Below are 25,158 nucleotides of genomic sequence, written 5' to 3'. Positions count from 1 at the left end.
CTCGGACCCCTAAATACACCCTTGCGGGCTAGTCACCCCGCATACCGTCTCTGTGTGCCTGATCGTAGCCCTGCAAAATTTTGCAGGGCTACGATCTGGCCGGAATTACCCCCTTAGTCATGAAGTAGTGACAAACATGAAGAAGTGGAGAAGTTACCCATGGCAACCAATCAGATTCTCTGTATAATTGTATACTATAGTATGCAATTTATAAATGTTACCACAATGCTGATTGCTTCACTTCTCCACTCTTTTCACTGCCTAACATGCTTCTACAGTATGTTCTACATTAAATCCCAGCCCCTGGCATTGTAATGTGGCCATGTCTGCGACTCACGTCTACAGTACAGTATGTACTGTAATTTAACACTCGCCAGACATTTACAGTACTTCACGAACGAGCTTGCACCCCCTCACACAAAGCCCTGTAGTACTGTAATTGAACCATAATTTGCTACTGTACTGTTGCTACTGTACTGTACATGTACTTGAGTCTTATTATTGTGTATTGTAGAGTGCACTGCATAGTGTGAAGATGGTGAAAAACAAAGCATTATATTCGTTCACCGTCCAAACCAAGACTTCACAGATGTGTTCAGTAAATCCTCTGCAGATATTCTTCCTCCTCATAGGGAATGGGATTGCCCTATCGACCTCATTCCAGGGAAGATTCCACTGCAAGGTCGTATATATCCACTGTCGTTACCAGAGACTCATTCTATGGAAGAATATATTAAAGAAAACCTGGCTAAGGGGTTTATCCGGCCTTCTTCTTCTCCAGCTGGCGCAGGCTTCTTCTTCGTCAAGAAGAAAGACGGTGGCCTGCGGCCATGTATAGATTACCGTGGTTTGGACAACATTACTGTGAAAAATCGGTATCCTCTGCTTCTCATTACTGAGTTATTTGACCGCGTCAGCGGAGCTACCATCTTTACAAAGCTAGATCTGAGGGGTGCCTATAACCTCATCTGGATCCGAAAGGGTGACGAGTGGAAAACCGCATTCAACACCCGTGACGGACTTTACGATAACCTCGTCATGCCTTTCGGACATAATGCTCCAGCTGTGTTCCAACACTTTGTGAACGAGATCTTCAGAGATATCCTGTATCGTCATGTTGTGGTTTACCTCGATGATATCCTCATCTTCACTAATGACCTGGTTGAACATCGCTTCTGGGTGAAGGAGGTTCTGTCCCGTCTCCGTGTCAACCATCTTTATTGCAGGCTGGAGAAATGCGTCTTTGAAGTAAAATCCATTCCATTTCTAGGTTACATTGTGTCCGGTTCCGGGCTAGAGATGGATCCTGAGAAACTTCAAGCTATTCAAGATTGGCCGATACCTACAACCCTCAAGGGTATCCAAAGATTCCTAGGATTCGCCAATTATTATAGGAAATTTATTCAAGACTTTTCCACTATTGTGGCGCCTGTCACTGCCCTTACCAAAAAGGGTGCTAATCCTTCCAAGTGGTCGGAGGAAGCCACTCAAGCTTTCCACCTGTTGAAACAAAGATTCGTCTCAGCTCCTGTTTTGAAACAGCCAGATACCAGTTCGCCTTCTCCCTTGAGGTAGATGCCTCTTCCGTTGGGGTTGGCGCAGTCCTGTCTCAGAGAGCCAATGATGGTCATCTACATCCTTGTGGCTTCTTCTCACGGAAGTTCTCTCCTGCCGATCGTAATTACGCCATAGGCGATCAGGAACTTTTGGCTATCAAACTCGCTCTGGAAGAGTGGAGATATTTGTTAGAAGGAGCTTCTCATACCATTACCATTCTGACATACCACAAAAATCTCCTGTATTTAAAAGGCGCTCAATGTCTGAATCCTCGCCAAGCCAGGTGGGCACTCTTCTTCTCAAGATTTGACTTTAAACTTCAGTTTTGTCCAGGGTCACAGAATCGCAAGGCTGATGCCCTTTCCCACTCCTGGGAGCAAGAAAATGAGTCTGAGTCTACTGACAAGCATTATATTATTGATCCAGTGGCATTCTCCGTAGTGAGGATGGACTCTATGCCTCCGCCAGGGAAAAGTTTTGTTAAACCGGCACTCAGAAGGAAGCTCTTGCAGTGGGCACATTCCTCTCGCTTAGCCGGACACGCAGGCATCTAAAAGACCTTAGAATTCATTTCCAGATCTTACTGGTGGCCGACCCTAAAGAAGGACATCACCGAATTTATTGCATCTTGTACAAAATGTGCCCAACACAAAGTACCTCGCCAGTCACCCACTGGGCAACTGGTTCCTCTATCTATTCCTCATCGGCCATGGACCCATTTATCAATGGACTTTGTTACGGACCTCCCTGTGTGTAATAAGTTTAATACCATCTGGGTGGTAGTTGACCTGTTCACCAAGATGGCTCACTTCATTCCGCTCACCGGTCTTCCGTCAGCTTCCAAGTTGGTTCAAGTCTTCATCCAGGAAATCTCCAGATTACATGGCCTCCCTGAGGAGATCATTTCTGACAGAGGTGTTTGTTCTATACGGTCACCCGACAAAGACTGATCCAGTTAAAGGTGAGCCGCACGTTACGAACAACAGTTTATATACTGCCCGATAATACGGACTTTATGATCTATGACGAGCCGCACACTGTCAGCAGCAACGAATTAATGAGGAGAATATACAGCAGATAAGTAACATTCTTTATCTTTTTCTTTATTTTCTATAGCAGCAATTGGCACATTAATCTAGGTTTTTTCATTCCCAACTGTATAATGAAAATTACAAAATCAACTAGACAAATAAGGGGGTATAATTTTCTATTATATATGTGCTAATTAGGTGACGTCCATATACATGATGCCGTTTGCAAACATGATGCAATTCTGTTATTAGTGCAAATATAATGCAAAAGAATTGATTTATATATGAGAAGCGACTATGACATTATCACTATGCTTGTATCAAATATATCACATAATGAATTGTGTTTCTAACTGATTAACCCGCATCTTATTGGGAATATTTACCCCTGTTTAACTATTTTGAAACGTAAAGTGAGTGTGAGGGTGAATTTGTTTAGACATAGGGCTATTTCAGAGACAATGGTATTTGCAGTGAATACACTCTTAGGAATATACTGTTATTAATTAATTATTTTCCCCTTTCCTTCTTATTATTTTGGTGCTCTCTCATCGGTTTAACTCATTTATTGAGTTAACGACAGCAGAAGCACACTATTTTCATATTGCACAAACACCTAAAAGGACTCTCTCATTCTTAATTTGATGTCAATGGACATGATTGAGGACAGTAGACATCCTGGTCGTTTTTGCATATGAAATCTGTATTTCATAGAAATTATTTCATTCAATAGTTGCGTTAAATACAAGTACATAAGCAATTTTGCTTCATTTTCCTTTGAGTATTTTTTATATATGCCACACAATTTATGATGAATTTACACAACAAGGTGATAATTTAAATAAATGTTGTGATTTATACTAATAAAGGGCCTATAATCAGTCAGTAGTATAGGTATTACACACTGGCTAGGGACCTCTCTCCTGCACTCTCATTAACTTTGCCCTTAATTGGGCAGACTAAGTTAACAGCAGATACAGGTCTTGGGAGTGGTGCATATGCTCCAGTTGGTTCTCTCATTGGGGATTCGATGCTTTCATAGCAGATCTCCAAAAGCAGAAACCAGGCATCTAGTCACCTATCTCTCCCCATCTTCCTTCTGACCTTTTTTCCTTTCTCCTATTCTCCCTCTCCCAAATGTTTAATTATTTTTTCATAAATGTTCAATTAAGTTTATCTGCATTTTTGACATATACTATCAAAATGTTGGCCACAGTATGTACTCATAATGGGTGCACTGTGATATTTGTTTCCAAACTTATAATTATACTAAGGGAGTATTAAACTATCCTTCATAGCAGTATAACATAAACATTGTGGATATTTTGATTTAATTAGGACAGTTATATCTATATATATGGTGAGAAGGATGTCACATGGAGATAGGTTGAGAGGCCTAGCCAGCTATACCATAAATTACCCCATTGATTAAATGTTTTATGTTGTATGTCAATGTGAGTCCAATTTCAATAAAAGTTACGTTTTAGACTACTAATAGGAGTGCCCCATAAAAAGGAGTTGTCTTTCCTCTCTGTTAGCCAATTTGTTCTTTACAACTCAAGGGAGCACCGCCGGGTTTTTGTCAATTTAATGAGTTAGAACTGCATTTCCCTTATAGTTAATGGGTATCATTGAATCTAAAATAATATTTTTACATTCCGGTTCATATATATAATATACCATTAGAAAGGTAGCTCAGTGCGCTATTTCCCCCACAACAAATCCAGTTTCGTGTTCAATTTGTAGCCAAGTTCTGGCGAAGTTTGTGCCTGGCCCTCCAAATCAAGTTGAAATTCTCCACAGCTTATCACCCACAAACCAACGGTCAAACTGAGAGGGTGAATCAGGGCTTGGAGGCCTTTCTCCGTATTTATGTATCTTCTTCCCAAGATGACTGGGTTCAACTCCTCCCATGGGCTGAATTTTGCCACAACAATCAATATCATTCTTCATCTTCTGCTATGCCATTCTTCACCAACTATGGGTTCCACCCAAAAGTTCCTGAATTCCAACCGCTTCCAGCAACATTGGTGCCTGCAGCTGATATCACGCTTTATCAGTTTTCAAATAACTGGAAGAATGTTCGTGCAGCTCTTCTAAAAGCATAATCCAGGTACAAGAAGTTTGTGGATAAGAGGCGTAGGGCAATTCCTGCCCTTAAAGTGGGTGATCGTGTCTGGTTGGCCACGAAGAATTTGAGGTTGAGGGTTCCAAGCATGAAATTTGCCCCTCACTATATCGGTCCTTTTCAAATTGAACAAGTCATCAATCCATTGGCTTACAAGCTCCAGCTACCTCCATTTCTGAAGATTCCCAGGACTTTTCATGTTTCACTCCTTAAACCGGTTATCCTGAATCGATTTCATTCAGCGCTTCCCTCTGCTCCTAAAGTCCAGACTCAACGTGGTGTTGAGTATGAGGTGGCCAAGATCCTGGATTCACGCTTCCGATATGGCCATCTTCAGTACCTGATCGACTGGAAAGGCTATGGTCCTGAAGAACGCTCTTGGACCAATGCCTCAGATGTCCATGCTCCTAAGTTATTCAGAGACTTCCATACTAGATTTCCTCGGAAGCCTAAGAAGTGTCCTGGGGCCACTCCTAAAGGTAGGGGGGGGGGGTGCTGTCACGATCCGGGTGACGGGACGCCATTACTTGCCGTTCAGATGTCTCCTGAGGCTGGTTCAGTGGTCCAGGGTCGGATCTCACCTGTGTTGTTGATGTCTACATTCTGTTTCTCTCCTGTCATCCCGCAGCACTGTCACAGCGGCTTCATGTCAAAGATCAGAATGGCGTCTCCGGTCCTCCGCGGCCTCCGCCGCCGTTCCTGGGTTTCCAGTATACAGATTTCTCAGTGTATCGTCTCATGCCTGCCGCGGCCTCCGCTGTCATCCATGTGGTTCTAGTATGCAAGTTGCCAGTGTGGCGCCTCCTGCCCTCCGCCGCCATTACTGCTGAATCTCCATGAGGTTTCCCAAACTAACTTTCCCTCCAAGTGCTAACATGGGCGCAGCCATGTTGGTTTCAGTCACATGCTTCAGTTTCCTCCAATCCGCTGCTCTACTGAATCTGTATAATTGCTCAGCCAATACCTGCCTTGCTGCAGGTATAAGTATCCTGTGCCTGAACCAGGAAATTGTCAGTGCTTTGGTTGTCAAACCCTGTGTACCAGTCTCTCCTCCTTGTGGTTGTTTCTGCTTCAGGTTTTCCAGATCCTGCTTCTAACTCCACTACAGACCCGCACCAGCCTACCACCTTGCGGTGCAGCCTGACTCCTGGTTATTGCTAACACCAGCTTCCAGCGGTGCCAGTTTGCCATTGCATTCTACTCCAGGCTATTACCAACACCGGCTTCCAGCATTCAGCTTCCAGCAGTGTCCAGCTTCCAAGAATCATCGGTGCTCCGCCATCGATTATCAGCTAACCATCGAACTTCATAATCATCGCACTCTAGCTTAATTTGTGCATAATTATTCACAGTTCATCATCTGATCCAGTTTCACCTGGCATACTCGGCAGTTCACTCTCATTCAACTATACTACCAACTTCCAGTGAAACACCTGCTAACCAGTTCCTATTTGTATTCCACTATTCTGCAGATGGGTCTTGGTTAAGGACAGTCCATCTCCTGGTCTATAAGATCTGTACCTGATATTACCACACCCAGAGGCATCCTCTATTTTGCAGCACTCCAAGCAACTGTGTATTGTTTCTATTTGCTCATTCCATACTTGAATAGTACTGCCGATGTATTTTTCGAACTGCGTTTAATAAAAACCCATTGACTTTTACTCCTGTTGTCGTGGTCACACCTTCGGGCATTGGTACTGCAATTCCACCTGCATGTCTAGGGGTCTGATACAGCCCTCTAAGTTCAAGTACATCTCAGCCCCTACAACTGAGGCTTCCTCTTGTCAGTCCCAGCCCTCAGTTGTGACACAGACCTTTCCTTAGTCCATAGGTTTCTTTCAAGGATTGACAAATTTTGAATATCTGATGAATTGATGACTAATATATCTCGGGCCAATATCCATGACATCCTTATATCGGATCATGCCCCTGTCTCGATAGCTTTACATCACCCGCATATGAGCCCTATTAATCGTATTTGGAGATTCCCACATTATTTAGCCCATTCCACTGATTTTAAAGCATACCTGGTCTATCATTGGACTAATTTCATAGATGACAACCTAGAACACTGGTACTGCCCTGCTTCTTGATGGGATGCCTCTAAGGCAGTGATGAGGGGTCATATTATTAGTTACATCTCCCAAAAGAAAAAGAAAGCAAGGGAGAAGTATGAAGCATTACGGTCTGCTATGTCCGATGCTTTTGGAACATATACCACTGCTCCCACCAAGGAAACACTAGAAGGGTACTAACAGGCGAGACGCCTGTTAGAGACATATCTGGCAACCTAAGCTAAGAATTCCATACAATTTACAAAAAACTAATTCTACAGATGGGGAAATAAAGCAGGAAGATTGTTGGCGACTATCTCTAGACCCCAGAGATGCAGGCATATAATAACTACTATAAAACATCCTTCCACTGGCAATTTTGACTAAATGTCAAGATCTTGCAAATCAATTTCAGAATTATTTTATGGCTTTGTTTAGCTCCTCTCCTGTAGACTCAGAGGTTCAAGAAAGGCTGTTAAGCAGAAATGTGTTGCCACTGTTAACTCCTAACCAAACTGCAATATTACTATGGATGAGGTGAATAGGGTTATATCGCAACTACCCCTGGGCAAATCTCCAGGCCCGGACAGGTTTTCCGGAGAATACTATAGATTATTACAACCTCAGATTGTGCCAACGCAACTGGAACTGTTTAAGGCTACCCACGAACGAGGGATACCATTCCCCTCCTTCACTGAGGCTAACATGACCCTTTTACTGGAACCTGACAAAGACCATAGCCTCCTCTCTTCATACAGGCCCATTAGCTTGCTTAATGTAGACTATAAAATCCTAGTTAAGATTATAGCAGTCAGACTCCAAGATATACTGCCATCGATCCTTACAGAAACACAATTGGGGTTTGTACAAGGACGCCATGCCGTAAGAGCAATTCGTGCGGCGATAGTGGCAGTGGTGACATCCCATACCTCTACTACCAATCAAAATGTACTTCTGATCCTGGATGCCCATAAGGCATTCGACATGATTCTATGGCCACATGCATACCTCCCAACATGACCCTCTCCAGGAGGGACAAAATGCTCTGCTTCTGGACTTCTCTCTTAATGTATAATTGCCGACACCTGTTTTGAACAAGTTAATGGATAAGAAAGGTGTTTCAGGACAGGTGAGGGCAATCATACACTAAGAGAGAAGTCCAGGAGAAGAGCATTCTGTCCCTCCTGGAGAGGGTCACGTTGGGAGGTATGCACATGTATTTAAAATATTGGAGATGAGAGGCTTTGAGACTGATTTCATTAATCTGGTACGATACATTTATCAGGACCCCTCAATTTCCTTACTGATTAATGGGATTGTGGGCCCTCGCTTCACTCTGGATAGAGGTACTCGACAGGGCTGCCCCTTATCCCCCCTCCTGTTTAATATTGCATTAGACCCTCTACTGCGCATCTTGCAGGACAATACATAGTTTACGGGAATAACTACTGGCGGTCAGGAGATTAAAATGTAAGCATTTGCCGATGATGTTCTTCTCTTTATTGCCAATCCTGAACATGCCCTCTGCAAAATTTTAGATATAATTAACTTATATGGCTCCATCTCAGGCTTCTGCATCAACCTGGAGAAATCCACAGCTATGTTACTCTCTGGTGATTGTACATGTCCCAGATGGGCTACACAACTCTCATTACAATGGGCTACCTCACACATACCATACTTGGGAATCTCTGTGCCTCGTAATCCATTGAACTTTTACAGACTTAATGTGAGCCAAGCTATTAATACTTTGATCAGAGATCTAAAGGGATGGGAACATCTTCCGTTATCTTATCTAGGCAGAGCCAAACTTGCTCAAAATGGTAGCTATCCCTCGTTTATTATACCCATTACAAACATTATCGGTACTATTAACGAAAACACACATAGGCCTAATAAATGCATTAATCCGTAAATTCATCTGAAAGGGAGGTCGCTCCCATGTACCTTTGAGAAAACTTCAACAGACAAAATCCAATGCTGGTATTAACTTTCGAGATATAGTGGCTTATAATCATGCCGCATTATTAAGGCACTTACGTGACTGGCTTCATAAAAGTTCTGTATATACTAACACCTCCTTAGTATAGGACTTTATTCCCAACAAGGACCTGATTATCTTTTTACACCAGCATGATCAAGACGTACCCAAAATTTTTAAGTTAAACCCGCTCTTATGGACGACTAGAAATATCTGGCATATCCGCCGTCACTCGGCCAGTTTGAATTCATACCACTCCTTACACCCTACCCCTGATTCGAAATCCCAACTTTCTTGACGGGATGGCTGCTCAACTCTTCACTATGTGGAGATTGGCACTTAGTCAATATAGCTAATCAACGACTTCTGACCTTCACGGAGGTCTCCTCAAACTTTCCCATGGTTAGCTCATACCTCTTAGCTTTCTTACAAGCAAGTTTCTATGTATTGCATATAATAGGGCATTTTCCGGAGATGGACTGGAATGGAGCATTGGAACGCCTCTTAACATATCCAGTACCTGCGTCTAAAGCCATTTCGGTCCACTAGACTTTCTTAAAGAAAACTATAGATCATAGTAAAATAAATGCAGGCATGTCCAAGTGGTTGACCCACTTTCCTAATCTATCAGTGCCTGCTCTGGAAAAGGCCTTATTATTTTCTCGAAAGGTGTTACCAGCCAGTATGTACACCGAACTTTTTTTAAATATTTATCACAATACTTAACTTTCCCCACTTCAGCATTTTCAGATAGGATCGTCAGAGACTCATTCCTGCTCACAATGTCACATAGTTGTAGCAGACACTTACCATTGCCTTTGGGCCTGCCCCACTATTCAGTATTTCTGGCACCTAGTCGGTCGATATGCAGAAACCAAATTAATCACTTTTGTACCTTTCACCCTTGAGTGGGCAATTTTATGAGTCTTTGACTCAAACCATCCTATGACACCGGAGAGTAAAAAAATGCTGCTAGCCCTGAGTGCGGCTGGTAGGATGGATCGACAGTACACCCCCAGCAGATACCTTTATTTTTAGCAAAACTCAATTTCTTGTTTAAAATGGATTGGGTGGAAGCTATAGTAGAAAAAGAAAAACAGGTGGAACACTTTTTCACCTTATGGTAGTCATATATAGATACCCCTTATTACCAGGCGTCAAATTCACCATAGCCTGAAAACACTACTTGGTATCTTACACAACTGGCAATGCAAGACCCACCCATCTCACTTAGTTGAGGGACTTAACCTGGCGTCTGCCTTCCAGGCCCTACAATAGGTCATTATGTTTTTTCTTTATTGTATTTCAATATTCATTTTGGACATGTTTGTGGTTTTATTATTGGTTTTCACAGTTTGGCTATAGTAACTATATTGTGTATCCTTTCGCAAACACGCCATACCATGGCTTTGTTGCTATGTACAATTTGTTCAATGTATATTTGATTCATGATGTCCAAATAAAAGTTTATAAAAAAAGCAAGAAAAAGTTTATGAGTAATTGTCAGTCCACCTTGACAGTCCCTTTTGTGGAAAAATATCAGCAGCAGCACTAGTAGCCCATCCACTTTACCACATGGAAATTGCTTGGTCTCCTTGCACTTAGATCATTGGGATCAGCGTCTCCTTTAATATGTCCGTAGCCACACACGGTTTAGAAATCTAGGATCAATGGAAAGAAGAGTGATCCATAGTGCATGAAACTGTTTAAAATTGCATTCATTCAAGCAGCTGTCACACACAATCGGTTAAAATTACGTACCACAACAGGCGGTATCAACCCCCGTAAGTATAACGCACATCAGTAATAATATGGAACTTCACCACTTGGAAGAAGTGTGTCTCCACTACACACTGTTCTTGTGCTAGACCACGACCCTACGCGTTTCGTCACTGCGGACTTTGTCATAGGGCTGGCCTAGAACAGAGTATTTCAGAAGCACAGAGTATTTCAGGAGACAGCATAACTCCTGAATTGCTGGAGCAATGTACTCAAAAAGTGGTACACATATCCCTTACAATCTGGCAACAAACATTGTGGGTGTCAGACACCCCTAGCGGTGATACCGATCCTCAAAAGAAAGAGAAAATTATATTCATGCAGTATCAGTATCCATATGCGTGTTTACTATTCATGCCGACGATCCTCAACTGACCTTTAGGCTATGCCCTATGTTCACATCAAGGTTTCTTTGTATCCCCAAAATCCATATAATCACTTCTTAGCTTATTGGTATATGGCTTACCTTCGGTAAATGCCCTATATGCATCAAAAGGTTTCTTTTTAGTACCCCAATAGTCTGGACCAGACTGGACTCCGTCCGGCTCTTATATTCTCACGATATGCAGAGTACATCAACCAGATAGTCCATGCAGTATTTGGTATAAACCGATTTATTTGTATAAAAGATATATAAAAATATATAAAAAATATCAAGTCCACTATACCATAGGTCACAGGAGTATACAATATCCCCAAACGGCAAGATCTATTACACCGCACACCCCTCAGATGAGAAAAGGGGGAAAAAAAGGGGGAATGGTATATGAAGTAAAAAATATTTGGTGACACCTTGAGGAAGGAACACTGGTTCCGAAACGCGTCGGTGGTATTGCGGCACTTTCCATAGGTCCAACAGCGTCACTTATTGTGAGGAATTGGTAAAAAAAAAAATTTTGGCCAAAATATTTTTTACTTCATATACCATTCCCCCTTCCCCCCCCCCCTTTTCTCATCTGAGGGGTGTGCAGTGTAATAGATCTTGCCGTTTGGGGATATTGTATACTCCTGTGACCTATGGTATAGTAGACTTGATATTTTTTATATATTTTTATATATCTTTTATACAAATAAATCGGTTTATACCAAATACTGCATGGACTATCTCTGGTTGATGTACTCTGCATATCGTGAGAATATAAGAGCCGGACGGAGTCCAGTCTGGTCCAGACTATTGGGGTACTAAAAAGAAACCTTTTGATGCATATAGGGCATTTACCGAAGGTAAGCCATATACCAATAAGCTAAGAAGTGATTATATGGATTTTGGGGATACAAAGAAACCTTGATGTGAACATAGGGCATAGCCTAAAGGTCAGTTGAGGATCGTCGCCATGAATAGTAAACACGCATATGGATACTGATACTGCATGAATATAATTTTCTCTTTCTTTTGAGGATCGATACTTTTGAAATCCAATAGAAAGTGACAGGGGCGGATTGGGAACAAAAAGCGGCCCTGGAAAAATTTGTACTAGTGGCCCCACATGGGCAGCACCAGAGGTGTAAGGTCTAGCCATGGGCCATGGCAGCAGTACCCTCCCCCCAAGACTTTCCAGATAGTGGGCATGTCCAGCACCAAGGGGGACGTTAAAAAATAAATAAAATTAAATATTATGAGCACATTATATGATACACCTTCAGAATTTAGGAAACAATATCATTCTTTAGAAATATATATTTTCTTGCTTATTACACCAACCGTATTCCAATCACTATTCACTCAATCTTATATGTCAGCCAAGCAGGCAGACAGAGCATACACTAGATCATTTGCAATCACAGGCTAAGTGGCAAAGTAATTTTCATATATGCAAATTATTTTGCATCTTATTCATTATGTCTATAAAAAGGACCACATGTCTTCAAACAAAACAGGCCACACAGGTGCGTCGGCCCACCGGGAATCTTCCCTGTGAACCCTATGGCCAATCCACCTCTGGAAAGTGACTCGTGTATACATATAAAGCAGCGCTTGGGAGCCGTTCCACTTTTCTGGTTGTATATTGCTTTAAGGAGTGGTGCTCTTTAGGAGTGGCGACTCGAGTCGCAGTCTTTTAGGGCGCAAGTCAATTTTATCCATTTTGTTTTGTACCCCTAGCGGTGAGGCAGCAGCACTGAGTATTTCAGCAGACAGCATAACTCTGGAATGCCTGCAGCAATTTACAACAAACTTGGTACACATATGACTTACTGTACACTCTGGAAACAAACACTGTGGGGGTCAGAAACCCCTAGCACCCCTAGGGGTGGGACAGCAGCACAGAGAATGTCAGCAGACAGCAAAACTGTGGAAGGCCTGGAGCAATTTACACCAAACTTGGAACACAACTGACTTACAATCTAGGAATAAACTCTGTGGGGGTTAGACACCCCTAGGGGTGCGACAGCAGCACAGAGTATATCAGGACATGCATGAAATGTCAGTGATGACAGGGCTCCATGTGACAGGGCCAGTGACATGATGTGAGAAGGGGAATGCAGGTAGCACAAACCCACAGACTGAGAGTTATATAGTGGAAGTAGCATGGTCCCCCAGCAGCACAGAGTATATCAGGAGATACATAATGTGCTGCGCTATATAATAAACTGTAAAAAAATAATTTCACAGGGGCACTGACATGATGTGTGGAGGGGAATGGATGCAGCAGGAAGCCACAGACTGAGAGTTGTATAGTGGGAAGAGCAGGGTCCCTTGGGGGACCAAAAAGGGGCCCGGCCACTAAACAAAGTGCGTCAGGGAAGCAATATATGCCTATATACTAGATTTACAACCAACGTAAATTAACAAACTATCATTTTATTTACCATCCTCATCCTGTAGCGAAGCACGGGTATTCAACTATCTACAATGTTATGTATACTGTGTTTAATATTTATATTTATTTTTGTAAAAAGACATTCTTAAAATCCCGGGGAATGCCAGGTACTCCAGCTAGTAATATATATATATATATATATATATATATATACAAACAAATCTAGAAAACCACAGCACTCGAAGCGGGGCGCAATATCTGCACTCACCACTCATAGGGTGGGGTGCATGCAGCCCATGGCCACCAACCCAAATATATACAAACAGAAAGTTCAGCACTCACCATAGCAAGCTCACTTATCCCCACAACATCAATAAATAAATGATGGGGGTTTAGTTAGTGGATTGGCCAATGCACGGAAGCCTGCATACCGCTCGCCAAGGTACCCCACCTTCATGCAGGTCCTACACTATCACAAAGTCTCAAAAATTAAAACCTGGCAACTGTATCACACGTAATATACTGCACACATGCCCACTAGGTTTAATGTGTATCTGCCATGCATCTTATGGCTTTTAAAGGTACACTAGTCACCTGACACTGGCTGATAAATTACTAAGGAGCAGCTGACACAGGTTTAGAACAAGTGAGATTACACAGGGGTGCATGAAAAGGCCTGTGACCACGGTTAATAAGAGTTAACCAAAGATTAACCCGTAATATACAAACAAATCTAGAAAACCACAGCACTCGCCACCCCAGAAGCGGGGCGCAATATCTGCACTCACCACTCATAGGGTGGGGTGCATGCAGCCCATGGCCACCAACCCAAATATATACAAACAGAAAGTTCAGCACTCACCATAGCAAGCTCACTTATCCCCACAACATCAATAAATAAATGATGGGGGTTTAGTTAGTGAATTGGCCAATGCACTTGTTCTAAACCTGTGTCAGCTGCTCCTTAGTAATTTATCAGCCAGTGTCAGGTGACTAGTGTACCTTTAAAAGCCATAAGATGCATGGCAGATACACATTAAACCTAGTGGGCATGTGTGCAGTATATTATGTGTGATGCAGTTGCCAGGTTTTAATTTTTGAGACTTTGTGATAGTGTAGGACCTGCATGAAGGTGGGGTACCTTGGCGAGCGGTATGCAGGCTTCCGTGCATTGGCCAATTCACTAACTAAACCCCCATCATTTATTTATTGATGTTGTGGGGATAAGTGAGCTTGCTATGGTGAGTGCTGAACTTTCTGTTTGTATATATATATATATATATATATATATATATATATAATTTCAATTATTTCTATGGTTAGTCTTGCATATTTCACTACCAGTTTTATAATACCCTGGATACATAAGTGGCTGCATTGTACTTCTAGCCCAGTTACACTCATTATTCTATTTGTAGAGATATCAGTGATATAATAAGATAGTCTGGCTATTATAAGGAACATCTCCTGCTGCACACCTAAATACTGTGTTACATCACGTCCCAGACTCAGGGGGGGAGATGTACTAAGCCTGAAAAGTGATAAATTTCACAGTGATAAACTGCCAGCCAATCAGCTCCTAACTACCATGTCACAGGCTGTGTTTGAAAAATGACAGTTAGGAGCCGATTGACTGGTACTTTATCACCAGATATTTATCACTTTTCAAGGCTTAGTACATCTCTGGCCCAGAAGGAGGATGAGATGAGTACGCACAATAACACTTTTAGCCGGCAGCTCAAACAGCCAATCAGAAGAGACTGGAGATCAGGTCGGAAGATTACATTCGGTAACAGCAGGGGGGAGATTTAAGAAAAATATCACGTTGAGGTCGGGCCACTGAAGAAAAGAAATTATATTTTCCCCTAATATAATGTTATGGTGCGCTCCAATGACGACTTCTCCGTTATGGCTCCAACCACTCGGCTGCGGAGGGGTGTTTGTGGTGGTATAATCCGCAAAGGCTCTAGTTTTACCAGAGACAAATGCTGAGGACGCCCCCCGGGTGCCGGCTCACATGCAGAGTTCTTCCTGGTTGTGCCTGTGTGTTATCAAATATGTGAAGCTGAGGGTGCTGAGGGCAGGTGATCAGGTGAGTGCGGCACAGGTGCTGGCAGCTGCCCGATCCCACTGCTGCCCATGTGTGGGAGGAGATAGGTCGCTGGCACTACTGGCAGTGCCTCTGCAGTCATCATTATTCCCAGTCCCTCTGCAGTCATTATCCCATCGCCATGTCACTGAGCCCAGTGAGTGAGCATCTGTATGTATCTTTCACCAGCACTGTCCCATTGCCCCCCTCCGTAATGCTGCATTACCCACGACCATCACCAGAAGCTCTTGCAGTGGCTAGATTGGTGCATAGAGTCAGTCTTTCATTGCTGTTCTTACATTCATTAAGGACGCAGTGTGTATTAGTATAGCTACAGACCCTCCAACATGACCCACCCCACTAGGTACAAAATGCTCTGTTCCTGGACTTCCCTCTTAATTTATGATTTCCATCACCTGTGTTGAACTAGCTAAATGATAAGAAAGCTGTTTCTTCACAGGTGATGGCAATAATAAATTAAGAGGGAAGTCCAGAAACAGAGCATTTTGTACCTAGTGGGGCAGGTCATGTTGGAGGGTATGTAGCTATTATTATTAGCTGTGATTTATAAGGTACCACATATTGCCCCAGTGCTGCACAGAGCAAAGATACAAGCAGGCTAAACTGAGTAACAGGAAAAACAAATCTACAAAATAACAATTGGGAGCATAATAAAATGAAATTGTGTAAATGCAGCTATATTACACGTGAGGTTTCAATTCTGAACATGCGGTATACTGGCTTGTGGCAGCAGGTTCTGCCTGGCTTTTGCTATTTACCACTACTGCTGCTGATTCAGAGTCCCCGCCACCACTTAGGAAAAGCATGGAGACTACGAGCTGCAGAATAAGAAGCACTGCCAGATAGGACAGACGACACATGGGTCATAGGTGACTGGAGCTGTGGAGGGGACCACCTCTTGTGTACCAGTCAGCCAGCAGCGGTGGTATTGTGCCACCTGGCAGAGGTACTGCCAGAGAGGGTGGGTGACACATGGGTTGCAGGAGGAGATGGGAGCTGCAGAGGGGACAGCTGCCGCCACTTGTGTACCAGCTGGACGGTGCAGGGGTTGCTGTGCCAGCCGGCGAGGGTACTGCCAATAGGATGGGCAGCAGGCGGTGGTGCTGCCATTGAAGCCGTATGTCGGGGGTCAGGAGTTGTAGCTGCGGAGAAAACCGCCAGTGTACCCCATGTTCTGAACTTGAACCCTCATGTGGAAATAATACGCACACTTAACAAATGTGGGAGTAATGCTGACAGATAATAGTGAAACAAAGCAGTTGGCTAATGAAACATCTGCTCCTCATTATGTCACCCCTAAAATGCACAAGAATGGATATACTTGGGGTCAGGAGCCTGACCTGTCCTGCAAAGTATAACTTTCCTTTGCAAATCTAGAAACAAGTGGTTGTATAATAATTCCTGCTTCTCTGTGTTATATTATTTGAGGAACCAGATTTGTTTTCACAATTAGACAAAACGCACTAGGCAGTGTGAAGTGTTGTTGCTGAGCTGTGTCTTTATTTCCCCGCAGGATGGCCTTTGCAGTGCAGGAGAAGCACTACCCTCCGTCTCTACTAAATTTCTTCATCTATAATCCAAAATTCGGCCCAAGGGAAGGAGAGGTAATTTTCAAGTTGTTTACCTTATTAACGGGAGATGTATCAAGCCTTCAAGAGATAAAGTGGAGAAGTTGCTGATAGCTACGAATTGGCTTCTAGCTATCATTTGTCTAGCACAGTCTATAAAATGACAGAATCTGATTTGTTGCTATGGGCAACTTCACTTTATTTCTACCTCAGGGGTAGATGTACTAAGCCTTTGAGAGAGATAAAGTACAGCCAATCCGCTCCTAACTGCCATGTTACAGACTGTGGGGAAGATGTACTAAGCAGTGAAAACTGTGAAGTTGCCCATGGCAACCAATCAGCATTGATGTAACATAATTTGCATACTATAAAAGTATACAGAGCAGCTGATTGGTTGCCATGGTCAACTTCTCCACTCTTATCACTGCTTAGTACATCTCCCCGTGTTTCAAAAATGTCAGGAGCTGATTGGTTGGTACATTAGCTTTCTCCAATGCTTTGCAGATCTGCCCCTCAGTTTGATTGGATGGATAAGTGGTAATTCCTGGAGGAAAATCTTAATGTTGAGTAAAAGTAATAAAAATCTAACTGACAAAACCACAGATAAAGTAAATCCATTTATTGTGTTGGAATAAATATGATGTTAATCTTCATTTCATGAATTTTATTTAGACTTTTTCTTTTTGCAGTTACAATATAAAGTAAGCAATTCACACATATATGGTATTAGGTTAGCTAGTAATGCATGCAGTTTTAGACCGCATCACACACAACAGGCACAATTTGCATTTTTTTCGGGTAAATTTAGTAAAAGGATCTAAAAATGAAAAGTAGTGATTTTGCTGTACTAATTGTTCAAATATAACTTTTCGGACTCTATCATCATTTGCAGCCAGAACCCGAAGGTTATTTATCACCACAATTCGTGACAATAGGGAATTTTTATTCTCCCAGTTGTACCAGTGGTGAGTTGCCAGGATAGGGCAGGAGAGATCCCAACAACCACTAAGAAGTAATGTGATCACATTGTCCTTTCAGCAGTGCTACTGTGCATGTGCCACTGTAGCCCTGTCTCATGCATGGAGCAGGGCTGGACAAGGCTCTATACTACCTTATGCCGTCTCTTTCCCCCTAAACCCGCTACATCATGATGTCATACCTAGGGGTGACATCATGATGTCATACCTTGGGGTGACATCATGATGTCATACCTTGGGGTGACATCATGATGTCATACCTAGGGGTGACATCATGATGTCATACCTAGGGGCAGGGCATCCTAGGGATGCTCCGGAAACTCTGCAGTATTGCTACTGGCTGTAGAGTGCCGTTCCGGGCCCTCTGCAAGTTACATGCAGGTGCATGGCCCAGCGACTGTGTTGCCCCCAAGACCTGCGTCGTGGGCATCGGCACTGCTGCATACTTCAGTGCTAATGGAAGTAAATGCTGCTTGCCACTAATTGCCAATAGTGTAATGTTCTCTATGGCTGGTGATTGTGGCCAAACTCGAGATAAACTCTAGATATTGTGGCAAAAAGCTAGATAAAGTGGCTATTTCTCTTACGTCCTAGAGGATGCTGGGGACTCCGTAAGGACCATGGGGTATAGACGGGCTCCGCAGGAGACATGGGCACCTAAAAGAACGTTTCCTATGGGTGTGCACTGGCTCCTCCCTCTATGCCCCTTCAGACCTCAGTTAAATTCTGTGCCCAGAGAGCTCTCCTGAGTTTTCTGTGGAAAAATAATTTTGTTAGGTTTTTTATTTTCAGGGAGTCCTGTTGGCAACAGGCTCCCTGCATCGTGGGACTGAGGGGAGAGAAGCAGACCTACTTAACTGATAGGCCCTGCTTCTTAGGCTACTGGACACCATTAGCTCCAGAGGGAGTCAGAACACAGGTCTCACCCTGGGGTTCGTCCCGGAGCCGCGCCACCGTCCTCCTCACAGATGCCGGAAGATAGAAGCCGGGTGAGAAACAAGAAGACATCTCAGGCGGCAGAAGACTTCAGATCTTCATGAGGCCATTGCTCCTATACACAACACACAGACAGCACTGATGGGTGCAGGGCGCAGGGGGGGGGGCTCACTGGGCAGCAATAAACCTCGTTTTTGGGCAATAAGGTGCTATTAGGCTACGGAGGCAGCAAATAGATGATCCCCCGCCATTTTTGTGAAAATTGAAGAGGGACCGAAGCCCGCCGCTGGGGGGGCGGAGCTTGATCCCTCAGCACTAACCAGCAACATTTTCTCCACAGAGCTGCATGAGAAACGCTGGCTCCCCGGACTCTCCCCTGCTGAACGCTTCAGAGGTTGGAAAAAAGAAAGGGGGGGCACATTGGCGCGCAGTGAGTGGGAAATTGGATATATATATATAATATAAAAGCGCTATCTGGTTTTTCCAGTGTCATTTGGGCGCTGGGTGTGTGCTGGCAACTCTCGCTCTGTCTCTCCTAAGGGCCTGGTTGTGGTTTTGTCCCCTTATAGGTATATCCCTGTGTGTGTGTGGGGGGTCGGTACGTGCGTGTCCACATGTCTGAAGCGAAAGGCTTCTCCAAGGAGAAGGTAGAGCAGATGAGTGGTGTGTCCCCGTCGGTAGTGCCGACTCAGGAATGGATGGACATGTGGCATATGTTGAATGCAAGTGTGACATCTTTACATAAGAGGCTAGATAAGGCTGAATTCGGGGAGGCGTCAGGGGGTCAAATCTCGGATTGGACCGACTCACAGGGCCCGTCGGGGTCTCAAAAGCGTCCCTTGGCAAAAATTGTGGCCACAACTACTGACACGGACTCTGATTCCAGTGTCGACTATGATGAAGCTAAATTGCACCCTAAGGTGACAAAGAGCATTCAGTGTATGATTATAGCAATAAGAGATGTGTTGCATATTGCTGATGAACCCTCTGTTCCTGACACGAGGGTACACATGTTTAAGGGAAAGAAACAGATAATAAACTTTCCCCCATCTCATGAAATTAATGAGTTTTTTGAAAAAGCTTGGGAGACTCCGGATAAGAGACCGCAGATTCCCAAAAGAATTAATATGGCATACCCCTTCCTTACACAGGACAGGGTACGTTGGGAATCCCCTCCCACTGTGGACAAGGCTTTAACGCGCCTGTCAAAGAAAGTGGCGCTACCGTCTCCAGACACAGCGGCCCTCAAGGATCCTTCGTATCGCAGGCAAGAGGCTACTTTAAAGTCTATTTATTCACATACTGGAGCTTTGCTAAGACCGACAATTGCGTCGGCATGGGTATGTAGCGCAATTTCAGCCTGGACAGATAACCTGTCGGCTGACCTTGATACCATGGATAGAGATACTGTTTTGTTAATTCTAGCCCATATCAAAGACGCAGTCTTGTATATGAGAGACGTTCAAAGGGACATTGGATTACTGGCTTCCAGAGCCAATGCCATGGCTATTTCAGCGAGAAAATCCTTATGGACCCGCCAGTGGACGGGTGATGCGGATTCGAAAAAGCATATGGAGGTTCTACCCTATAGGGGAGACGTGTTGTTTGGGGATGGGCTGGCGGACCTGGTTTCCACAGCTACCGCAGGTAAATCTAACTTTCTCTGACGTCCTAGTGGATGCTGGGAACTCCGTAAGGACCATGGGGAATAGCGGCTCCGCAGGAGACTGGGCACAAAAAGAAAAGCTTTAGGACTACCTGGTGTGCACTGGCTCCTCCCCCCATGACCCTCCTCCAAGCCTCGGTTAGATTTTTGTGCCCGACCGAGCTGGGTGCAATCTAGGAGGCTCTCCTGAGCTTCTTAGGAAAAGTTAGTTTTAGGTTTTTTATTTTCAGTGAGACCTGCTGGCAACAGGCTCACTGCATCGAGGGACTAAGGGGAGAAGAAGCGAACCTGCCTGCTTGCAGCCAGCTTGGGCTTCTTAGGCTACTGGACACCATTAGCTCCAGAGGGACCGAACACAGGCCCAGCCTCGGAGTCCGGTCCCAGAGCCGCGCCGCCGGCCCCCTTACAGAGCCAGAAGCAAGAAGAGGTCCGGAAAATCGGCGGCAGAAGACATCAGTCTTCACCAAGGTAGCGCACAGCACTGCAGCTGTGCGCCATTGCTCCTCATGCACCACACGCTCCGGTCACTGATGGGTGCAGGGCGCTGGGGGGGGGGGCGCCCTGAGCAGCAATATAAACACCTTGGCTGGCTAAATTACATCACATATAACCCCCAGGGCTATATGGATGTATATTAACCCCTGCCAGATTCCTGAAAAAAGCGAGAAAAAAGTCCGCCGAGAAGGGGGCGGAGCCTATCTCCTCAGCACACTGGCGCCATTTTCCCTCACAGCTCCGCTGGAAGGACGTCTCCCTGACTCTCCCCTGCAGTCCTGCACTACAGAAAAGGGTAAAACAAGAGGGGGGGGCACTAATTAGGCGCAGTATAATATACACAGCAGCTATAAAGGGAAAAACACTCTGTTTGGTGTTATCCCAACATATATATAGCGCTCTGGTGTGTGCTGGCATACTCTCCCTCTGTCTCCCCAAAGGGCTAGTGGGGTCCTGTCCTCTATCAGAGCATTCCCTGTGTGTGTGCTGTGTGTCGGTACGACTGTGTCGACATGTATGAAGAGGAAAATGATGTGGAGGCGGAGCAATTGCCTGTAATGGTGATGTCACCCCCTAGGGAGTCGACACCTGAGTGGATGAGCTTATGGAAGGATTTACGTGAAAGTGTCAGCTCTTTACAAAAGACGGTTGATGACATGAGACAGCCGGCTACTCAGCTGGTGCCTGTCCAGGCGTCTCAAAGGCCATCAGGGGCTCTAAAACGCCCGCTACCTCAGATGGCAGATACAGACGCCGACACGGATACTGACTCCAGTGTCGACGATGAAGAGACGAATGTGACTTCCAGTAGGGCCACACGTTACATGATTGAGGCAATGAAAAATGTTTTACACATTTCTGATAGTACAAGTACCACTAAAAAGGGTATTATGTTTGGTGAGAAAAAACTACCTGTAGTTTTTCCTGCATCTGAGGAATTAAATGAAGTGTGTGATGAAGCGTGGGTTTCTCCCGATTAAAAAACTGATAATTCCTAAAAAGTTATTGGCATCATACCCCTTCCCGCCAGAGGATAGGGCACGTTGGGAAACACCTCCTAGGGTGGATAAAGCGCTCACACGCTTGTCAAAACAGGTGGCACTACCGTCTCCGGATACGGCCGCCCTTAAGGAACCTGCTGACAAAAAGCAGGAGAATATCCTAAAATGTATATACACTCACACGGGTGTTATACTGCGACCAGCAATCGCCTCAGCCTGGATGTGCAGTGCTGGGGTGGCTTGGTCGGATTCCCTGACTGAAAATATTGATACCCTGGATAGGGACAGTATATTACTGACTATAGAGCATTTAAAAGATGCATTTTTATATATGCGTGATGCACAGAGGGATATTTGCCGACTGGCATCAAGAGTAAGTGCGCTGTCCATATCTGCCAGAAGAGGGTTATGGACGCTGCAGTGGTCAGGTGATGCTGATTCCAAAAGGCATATGGAAGTATTGCCTTATAAAGGGGAGGAGTTATTTGGGGTAGGTCTATCGGACCTGGTATCCACGGCAACTGCTGGGAAATCCACATTTTTACCCCAGGTAGCCTCTCAACATAAAAAGACGCCGTATTATCAGGCGCAGTCCTTTCGGCCCCATAAGGGCAAGCGGGCGAAAGGCTCCTCATTTCTGCCCCGTGGCAGAGGGAGAGGAAAAAGGCTGCAGCAAACAGCCAGTTCCCAGGAACAGAAGCCCTCTCCCGCTTCTGCCAAGTCCTCAGCATGACGCTGGGGCTCTACAAGCGGACTCAGGCACGGTGGGGGCCCGTCTCAAGAATTTCAGCGCGCAGTGGGCTCACTCACAAGTGGACCCCTGGATCCTTCAGGTGGTATCTCAGGGGTACAAATTGGAATTCGAGACGTCTCCCCCTCGCCGTTTCCTAAAGTCTGCCTTACCGACGTCTCCCTCCGACAGGGAGGCGGTATTGGAAGCCATTCACAAGCTGTATTCACAGCAGGTGATAATCAAGGTACCCCTCCTGCAACAGGGAAAGGGGTATTATTCCACGCTGTTTGTGGTACCGAAGCCGGATGGCTCGGTGAAACCTATTTTAAATCTAAAATCTTTGAACACTTACATACAGAGGTTCAAATTCAAGATGGAGTCACTCAGAGCGGTGATCGCGAACCTGGAAGAAGGGGATTATATGGTGTCTCTGGACATCAAGGATGCTTACCTCCATGTCCCAATTTACCCTTCTCACCAAGGGTACCTCAGGTTTGTGGTACAGAACTGCCACTATCAGTTTCAGACGCTGCCGTTTGGATTGTCCACGGCGCCCCGGGTCTTTACCAAAGTAATGGCCGAAATGATGATACTCCTTCGAAGGAAGGGAGTTTTAATTATCCCTTACTTGGACGATCTCCTGATAAGGGCAAGATCCAAGGAACAGTTGGTAGTCGGAGTAGCACTATCTCAAGTAGTGCTGCGGCAGCACGGTTGGATTCTCAATATCCCAAAATCGCAGCTGATCCCGACGACACGTCTTCTGTTGCTAGGGATGATCCTGGACACAGTCCAGAAAAATGTGTTTCTCCCGGAAGAGAAAGCCAGAGAGTTATCCGAGCTAGTCAGAAACCTCCTAAAACCAGGCCAAGTATCAGTGCACCAATGCACAAGGGTCCTGGGAAAAATGGTAGCTTCCTACGAAGCAATCCCATTCGGCAGATTCCACGCAAGAACATTCCAGTGGGACCTGCTGGACAAATGGTCCGGATCGCATCTTCACATGCATCAGCGAATAACCCTGTCCCCAAGGACAAGGGTGTCTCTCCTGTGGTGGTTGCAGAGTGCTCATCTTCTAGAGGGCCGCAGATTCGGCATTCAGGACTGGGTTCTGGTGACCACGGATGCCAGCCTGCGAGGCTGGGGAGCAGTCACACAGGGAAGAAACTTCCAGGGCTTGTGGTCAAGCCTGGAGACATCACTTCACATAAATATCCTGGAGTTAAGAGCCATTTACAATGCTCTAAGCCAAGCAAGACCTCTGCTTCAAGGTCAGCCGGTGCTGATCCAGTCGGACAACATCACGGCAGTCGCCCACGTAAACAGACAGGACGGCACAAGAAGCAGGAGGGCAATGGCAGAAGCTGCAAGGATTCTTCGCTGGGCGGAAAATCATGTGATAGCACTGTCGGCAGTGTTCATTCCGGGAGTGGACAACTGGGAAGCAGACTTCCTCAGCAGGCACGACCTCCACCCGGGAGAGTGGGGACTTCACCCAGAAGTCTTCCACATGATGATAAACCGTTGGGAAAAACCAAAGGTGGACATGATGGCGTCCCGCCTCAACAAAAAACTGGACAGGTATTGCGCCAGGTCAAGGGACCCTCAAGCAATAGCTGTGGACGCTCTGGTAACACCGTGGGTGTACCAGTCAGTGTATGTGTTCCCTCCTCTGCCTCTCATACCCAAGGTGCTGATAATTATACGGCGGGGAGGAGTAAGATCTATTCTCGTGGCTCCGGATTGGCCAAGAAGGACTTGGTACCCGGAACTTCAAGAGATGCTCACAGAGGACCCGTGGCCTCTACCTCTGAGAAGGGACCTGCTCCAGCAGGGACCCTGTCTGTTCCAAGACTTACCGCGGCTGCGTTTGACGGCATGGCGGTTGAACGCCGGATCCTAAAGGAAAAAGGCATTCCAGACGAAGTCATCCCTACTTTGATAAAAGCCAGAAAGGATGTAACCGCAAAGCATTATCACCGCATCTGGCGGAAATATGTTGCGTGGTGCGAGGCCAAAAAGGCCCCGACGGAGGAATTTCAATTGGGTCGATTCCTGCATTTCCTGCAAGCAGGAGTGTCTATGGGCCTAAAATTAGGATCCATTAAGGTCCAGATTTCGGCCCTGTCGATTTTCTTTCAGAGAGAACTGGCTTCAGTGCCTGAAGTCCAGACGTTTGTTAAGGGAGTGCTACATATACAGCCTCCTTTTGTGCCTCCAGTGGCACCCTGGGATCTGAATGTTGTTTTGGATTTCCTAAAATCACATTGGTTTGAACCACTCAACACTGTGGAATTAAAATATCTCACATGGAAAGTGGTCATGTTGTTGGCCCTGGCTTCAGCCAGGCGTGTGTCCGAATTGGCGGCTTTATCCTGTA

At 45.0% G+C, this 25,158-nt stretch overlaps 1 protein-coding gene across 7 annotated transcripts in view; it reads left to right on the top strand.

Moving 5' to 3' along the window:
• The first annotated feature begins 14,965 nt into the window (after positions 1 to 14,965).
• CCZ1 (CCZ1 homolog, vacuolar protein trafficking and biogenesis associated) overlaps positions 14,966 to 25,158 on the top strand; it is a 185,200-nt gene continuing 175,007 nt past the window's right edge. The window contains exons 1-2 of one of the 7 annotated variants that reach the window (XM_063934490.1): positions 14,966 to 15,063; positions 16,916 to 17,006. In XM_063934490.1, coding sequence (XP_063790560.1) covers positions 16,917 to 17,006 — 90 coding nt within the window. In that variant the 5' untranslated portion in view covers positions 14,966 to 15,063; position 16,916. The other 6 variants (XM_063934487.1, XM_063934485.1, XM_063934486.1 and 3 more) reach the window with 6 other exon arrangements.

Source organism: Pseudophryne corroboree, chromosome 7 (assembly GCF_028390025.1).
Source record: "Pseudophryne corroboree isolate aPseCor3 chromosome 7, aPseCor3.hap2, whole genome shotgun sequence".
In the NCBI taxonomy this organism is placed as follows: Eukaryota; Metazoa; Chordata; class Amphibia; order Anura; family Myobatrachidae; genus Pseudophryne; species Pseudophryne corroboree.
The sequence above is the reverse complement of the archived record's forward strand: the minus strand, read 5'-3'. Positions and strand labels throughout refer to the sequence as shown.